Consider the following 7,263-nt stretch of genomic DNA (forward strand, 5'->3'; position numbering starts at 1 on the left):
TCTTGGAAGTAATGGTTGATCAAACCCTTTCACGTTCTAGGCACTGTGCTGTATATAAAAATAATAATAATAATAATAATAATAATAATAATAATAATAATAAAACACATTTAATAAAGGCCAACAGGATGCTGTATATAAATCCAAGGAAGTTATACTTATCTTATACCTTAGACCACACTTGGAGTAGGCTATTGTGTGCAGTTCTAGGGACTGTACTACAAGATATAGAGGCTCTGGGAAAGGATCAAAGAAGAGCAACCAGTTAGATTCCTGGTATGAAAGATAAAAGCTATTAGGAAAGACTTAAGATGCATAATCACTTCAAGTTTAGTAAAATGAGATTTAGGGGTGAATTGATTGAGGCTTTTAAATTCATAAAGGTGATCAACAAAGTGAACTACAAGAGATTCTTCAGGTTGAGTTATGTTATTAGAATGCAGCGACATAAATGGAAATTAGCAAAAGGTAAATTCCATACAGACATCAGGACAATTTTCTTCACACAGAGTAGTCAATGTGTGGAATAGCCTGCCAGTTCATGTAGTAGAGGCAGAAACTCTGGAGATGTCCCTTATCCCTGAATGGGTCTACTAATGTTTCTGCTTTTGCTGCTAAATCAGTAACATGGCATGACTGCCCATGTAAACAAAGTCCAAAGTATAACCTGAATCAGATGCAGCAATAACCCACAACTTAAAACCCCAATGAGTTGGTTTGCCCTTCATACATTCTTTGAACCCTGAACAACCTTTCAGTTTACCATGCGCTCATGGTTCAGCTGAAGCAGTTCTTTGCATTTTTTGTTGAGGTGGTCCACAAGATAGCAAGGTTTAGTGAGATGGTCTTGATTGTCTTTTGTGGTGGGGCCTACAACATGCAGAGCTACCAGCAGAGGTTTGAAAAGAATATGTGACACACTCATCACATATCATTGCTATCTCAACTTGTACATTTCAAAAGGTCTAAACAATGTCTTTTCAGGATTGGTTTGTAATGTTCCTGCCAACTGGATGGTGCGGGGTGGGGAGTATTGTCCCCAGGTTCGGTGAACTGACCCCTGAAAAACTAGAATCTGCAGGGATTACCGAAGATAGCATGCTGGTTATCGAGGAATACAAAAATTATAGGGCAGGAACCATTTCTACCAGGGGAGGGAACAAATTGGCAAGAACCCATGTACTGTACACTGTCTCATGCTTTAGTACAGACTAGAAACATTTAATCAATATCAAAAGGAAGAAATGTACTGCTTTTTAAACAATTATGGTGTCAGGCTTGGTATAGTTTTGTATATCAGGTTCCAATCTCTTTTTTGAACAGTTTCTTTTTATTAAGCAACTTCACTTGCACAAGTTGTGTTCACAGTCAGTGCATTAGCTGTTTTTGTTGGTGACTACTAAACATGTGAAAATACTAAACGTGTTCTAGAAAACTGCCAATAGCACAGACTGGTAGATACAGTATGAACAATGCACACACTGCACAGTTGGAAAACTTGCTTTACCTTCACCCTGCATTGATCCGTAGTTCTAGTGAAGCTTTCCAGCTTTAACTGTATACTGAACAATGTTTAGATTGCTCTGTGTGAATTCTTGTTTTTGTTTTTGTCAGTCCATACAGCCAGGAGGAATTCTTATACCTTCAGAGCTATACAACAATCCCAACTTGTGATGTTTGCTACAGATAACCAACAGTTACTTAGCTACCTAATAATCACTTAAATAGCTGTTTGGAGTTAAGTTTGCCATGTCACCATTGATTTGCTTCCTCTGTTTAGTGAATAATGTTTTCTCACGAGTGCAGTTCCAGGGAAAACCAAACCAGTGTTTTTTTTTCCTCTCTTTTTTTTCTTTTAAAAGAAGTCTGAAACCACTTTTACATAAAAACTCTTGTGCATTTTTTTCCGCTGGCAGTTTAACCTATCAAACAAACCAGGCGTATGTGGGTAAACAAACTGTGATGGCCACCTTACACTTCATACTGGAACTGAGTAGTGAATACTTGGTTCTCTATATTGTAGCTGCTGAAAGTTTCACAGATGTTTTCGTCATGAAAAAGCCTTTTTCTCCCTTTCTACTGTGTAGATTATCGAGGAAGCAAAGCATGCTTTCCATGATGCCCTATGTGTTATCCGCAACTTGGTCTGAGACAACCAGATAGTGTATAGAAGTGGAACCTGAGAGCCTGTTCTCTGGCAGTTAACCAGGCTACAGGTAGAGTAAGTCGCCGTTTTCCCATCATGTTTACACTACATGTGATAGAACAGTCGGTGTAAAAATAATCACATGCTCTATGGTACTGTAATTCCATCTAATTGAGTTAGGCGCAATACTACAATGATTTCAAATTTACGTACATTTAAGTATATCCACACATTTTGATGAGTAGTCTTAATTAGTACTCAGGACTTAATAAGCTTTATAATCTTAATAAGCTTTCAAGTCCAGTAGCCTTGAATTTTTTGGTAGAAATCCAGGGGGATTTACTGACTCATAAGTACCATTTCTGTGCTGGAAAACCTTGTGCCAAACAGCACAGGTTGTAATAACATTCATTTTCCATAAAAGCTGTGCGGCAGGTTGAGAAGATGATCCTGTGTAACTGATGTCATTAGAAACATGGGGGAGTCTGATGATTATTTTTAACTCAGCTGAGTTTTGAAGCACTTATTAAGAAGTTTTCCCAACTGTAGTACAATTATGTTTTATGATACCTTTGAGACTGTAGATGTACTGAAATCATTAATAAAATATTCTGTCAGACATTACCTGGTAGTAGCCATTATGAGTTTAATATAAATTTTGCCTGGTCGATAAACTTGATCTGTGTATTACCAAAATGTTTCACACCTACATGATATAATCGTCTTTCTCGATGAACTGAATATTTGAAATGACAGGTACAAACCTTGCTCAGAAAGTTTTACTACATATTAATAATGGTAGAAATACTTAATTGTTAAATGTTCCAAGAAAATTTTTTGATACAAAACAATTTAAATGCACTGAAAATTTAGCCATACTTTAGCCACATATTTTGATTTAAAACCGATTCTTGCATTGAATCATCTGTGTATGTTTAATCATTTATCAAAAGCAAAGTATTGGGTTAATCTTACGTTGCATCCGAATGTGTTCACTTTGTCAACATTTTATACATATTTTTTCAACCATTTTAGCATGTCCATTCTGCCCTCTTCAATGAAAGGCTTATCACTTGGATTTATGTCTTCCCTCTTGCGGTGAACAAATCCATGGGTTTGTCCAGGGAATACTTTAACTTGAAAATCAACTGGGCATTTTTCTTGTAGTCTCTTCTCAAGGACGGTCACCTAGACCAGCACAGAAATCATTTTTATTAGGTCTTGGAAGCAACATTTTTACTATAAGGATTTGGGTTTTGTCTCAGGGAGGACAACACGTTTATCTGACTCCATTAATTACAAAACCTGTAACCTGGTTTTTATCTGGGTGGATCTTAGTGTTATTTCATAAAACAGTACAGAGGTTATATTCCAGAATATTTAGATAGTCTCACTAACCAGATGGAGTAAATCATAGTTAGGGCTCCCTGGGATAGCTGTTAATTTGGTACCCAGATTTACATGTTTTCCAGTTAAAGTTGCTTATTCATGGTGAAGAAATGTAAATAGCAAGATTCCCAAATGCATAGTACATTTACCTCCTTGGATCAAAGGTCTTTGTGTCGGTGAACACTTTAATGAATACCTGGCAACAGTAGTCTTGCCACCCATTATTTCATATAAGTACACTCCAATCAAAATGCAAACTGGTATTCACACACAAACTTCCAGGCAGATACACTTGTTTTCCTCCCTGCAACAAAATCCAAATCCTCACATTATCAACCCTATGACGTATGCTACAGATGATCAATAAAACAGTCTAAAATGTGACCATTCTCCAGAGTAAAATAAATGATTAACTAACCTGATCAAGTGGAATAATGTCATCCTTTTCACCAAAAATGAACAGGGTGGGGACGTGTAGCTGATACTTGTCGTCTTCAGTGTCCCTAATTATTCCTATGGCAAGACAGAAATGGGGTTAAAAAAAGGGTAAAAAAAATAGATTACACCTTAACAACCAACCAGTCACCTTAGGGATTACCATGTTAATACAAAGAAAGTATTCTTTTTTTAATCAACTGAGCAATCATTGGCTGTTAACACCTCACCGTAAATGGAGACCCCAGCTTTTAGTTGTGGATACCGCAGAGCCAAGTGGTGGACGGCAGTCCCTCCCCAGCAGAATCCTACAGCAGCTACCTGCTTGGCACCACACTTTTCCTTCAGGTACTTCAACACAGCATCCACTTCTCTATAGCAATGGCAGTAAGAGTAATCAGAGGGGTGTCCACCTGAGGCAACTTTCATTAGTTAAGTGATCCTGAACTGCTGAATTTTGATTCCGTGTTGATCTCCCACTGGTGAACAGTGTTTTCTCAAATTCACTTTTGGTGCTGTCACAGTACTGACCATTCAGGTATGACAATACAGCGAGAAGATAAATATAGCAAAATAAAGGCTGTTTAAAAAAAAAAAAATAGTGCCACATTGACAGCTGAGTGAAATCCAGCAGCAGTTGGCAAGGTCATATGTTATTTTGTGAAGGAGGGTGAGAAATACAGACTAATACAGAACTGCTGATGGTGTCTTTTTCACACACCTATCCACTCAAATAAACGCACCTGTTTATATTGGTTGCATTTTTGTCTTTCAACCAGTCTTGAAATTTTGACCAGTCTCCTGAAGGGTTCCACGGCTCTTTTCCAACAAAGAAGTCTGGGCAAATGGCACTATTAAAACGGAGACAGTTTATGATGTTTATATGCCACAGATAAAGCTTTATCTTTGGAAATTAATTAATGCAAGAATACTGATTTGATTAGACATCTGACCAGTCACCAGTGTGTTACAGGTACAGGTATTTTACCTAGTTGAAAAACGAAGGTAAATGATAGAAAATCTCTTAAGAATGTACATTAGCTCCAGCATATAATGCGTCATAATTAACAATGAAAGAATTTAAAAAATGAAGAAGAAAACAAATTACATGTATCCATTTGAAGCAAGTAAATCGGCCATGTATCTGGTGTTGGCAAGCTGCCACCCAAAAATGTCATGGATGACAACGATGGCTTTTTCAGACGATGAAGCTGGATTCACGATATATGCCTTCATATGCTCAATATCCACTTCATCTCCCAGCCCTCCATAATCCATTTTGTCTCCAATGTCACATGCGCATGGTTTAGCCTCATTTGCCATCTAAGGAAATTTGTATAACATAATAGTAACTTCCTCGGACAAGTAAGCATGAGCCGTTCAAATGGCCGCAACGTTGCATATTGAACACAGTTTTTCGCTTACAGTTCGGTAGTCACTGCGCAATTACGTGCAGCTCATGGTTTAACACCCATAGTACATTATATTAACGTAGTAGGAGTGCAGATATGTACACGCTTTCTTAAAATAAACCAAGGAAATATAACATGAAGCGTAAAAGCTTTTTATTTCTGCATAACATTTAACAGTAAGCATTACTTTTAAAGTGTCTGGCTACTGACACATAACAGAGATAACTGACATGTTATGTAAAAAGTTGTGTAAGTGGCTCTGGATAACAGCGTCTGGCTGTAATGTAATGTAACATGCATTGACACACAATTATCTTTATTGAAGTCCAGATTATTTTACAGATTATTAGTAAAAATATGCAAAAATGCTTTACCTTCCGTTTTTAGCTTCCAAAGACGCTGCTTGACTATGCGTTGTGTATTGTTCCTGCAGTGAATAAAAATCAATGTAGCCTAGCTTGCAATTGGCTGGTTTCAGATACGCCCCATGATATAACCGAAAATACAGTACTTCCTGCAGATTTATTTGACCAAATGTGTCAGTTTAGTAATACGTGACTTAAAAAAATAATGAGTTGGCCTTCTGATGCAGTTAACATTGTTTACACAGGCTAAACAAACAACAAACAAGTATAATTTGATAGGCTACGAATACATTCTGCTAGAACCCGAAACTGAAATTCAGAACAAACCGACATGTTTCCAAGGCACTGCAAACTTTCCGTCTATGATTTCAAATGCAGCGACGGCAGATTATGTTAAACGTGCAACTGCTGTGCCCTGAGATGAGATACCAGTGGTTATTTAACCTATTATCCAGGTATAGGTGCTTGATTTGAACGCAGAACTAGATGCTGTTTCACATTTACAGCAAAGCCACGTGACGAGACTAATTGACTCACGTACTCTAAGGTAAGTATACAGGTCGACAGGTGGCTTTTAGAGAGGAAAAGGCACCGCTGGGATTCGAACCCAGGATCTCCTGTTTACTAGACAGGCGCTTTAACCAACTAAGCCACGGCGCCACGGTGATAAACACATCGTGATTTTACCCCGATTACGTCGTTCCGTGGATTAGATCTTTTTATTTGAATGGCACCTGTAATTATATAATAAAGTTGAGCTTTATTCACCATGTTACCCACTGGCAAATCTGCATTACTTCTGGACAGACAATAAAAGCATATCCAGTTATTTTCTTTTTTCCCAAGCATAGTCTGGCAATCTAAAGTCTTAAATATACACTATATTTATAAAAGTATATGGATAGCTGAACATCACACCTATATGTACTTGTTGAACTTCTCATTCCAAAACATGGGCATTAATATTGAGTTGGAGTTTTTTTCCGTCAGACTACCAGATTGTGAAGTGTGATTCATCACCCCTGAGAATGCGTTTCCACTGCTCCAGAGTCCAATGGCGGTGTGCTTTACACCATTCCAGTCAACGTTTGGCATTGCACATGGTGATCTTAGGCTTGTGTGTGGCTGCTCAGCCATGGGAAAACCCATTTTAATGAAGCTACCAAAAAACAGTTATTGTGCTGACGTTGCTTCCAGAGGCAGTCTGGAACTCGGTAGTGAGTGTTGCAAACGAGGACGGAAGATTTACACGCACTACACGCTTCAGAACTCAGCAGCCCCGTTCTGTGAGCTTGTGTGGCCTACTGATTCACGGCGGAGCTGTTGTTGCTCCTAAACATTTCCACTTCACAATAACAAACAGCACTTACAGGGGCAGCTCTAGCAGGGCAGTAATTTGATGAACTGACTTGTTGGAAAGGTGGCGTTCTATGAAGTGACACATTGAAAGTCACTGAGCTCTTCAGTACAACCCATCCTACTGCCAATGTTTTTCTATGGAGATTGCATGGCTATA

General features: G+C 38.2%; 1 protein-coding gene and 1 non-coding gene across 3 annotated transcripts; both read right to left on the reverse strand.

Moving 5' to 3' along the window:
* Positions 1 to 2,770: 2,770 nt before the first annotated feature.
* cmbl (carboxymethylenebutenolidase homolog (Pseudomonas)) lies at positions 2,771 to 5,907 on the reverse strand. 2 transcript variants are annotated; one of them, XR_004764695.1, is made up of 7 exons: positions 5,757 to 5,907; positions 5,079 to 5,293; positions 4,714 to 4,821; positions 4,201 to 4,343; positions 3,954 to 4,048; positions 3,685 to 3,839; positions 2,771 to 3,334 (listed from the first exon to the last, which is right to left on the reverse strand). XR_004764695.1 is itself a non-coding variant. In XM_035412436.1 (6 exons), the coding sequence occupies exons 2-6, from the start codon at positions 5,291 to 5,293 to the stop codon at positions 3,155 to 3,157; spliced, it is 741 nt and encodes a 246-aa protein (XP_035268327.1). In that variant the 5' UTR covers positions 5,757 to 5,907; the 3' UTR covers positions 2,772 to 3,154. The 2 variants fall into 2 exon arrangements, 1 of the variants encoding a protein (XP_035268327.1); XM_035412436.1 differs by lacking the exon at positions 3,685 to 3,839 and having other exon boundaries at positions 2,772 to 3,334.
* Positions 5,908 to 6,333: 426 nt separating this feature from the next.
* trnat-agu lies at positions 6,334 to 6,407 on the reverse strand. The gene has a single exon. It is a non-coding gene; the product is annotated as a tRNA-Thr (tRNA).
* Between the last annotated feature and the right edge of the window lie 856 nt (positions 6,408 to 7,263).

The sequence above is a fragment of the Anguilla anguilla genome, chromosome 4, assembly GCF_013347855.1.
Source record: "Anguilla anguilla isolate fAngAng1 chromosome 4, fAngAng1.pri, whole genome shotgun sequence".
NCBI lineage: Eukaryota > Metazoa > Chordata > Actinopteri > Anguilliformes > Anguillidae > Anguilla > Anguilla anguilla.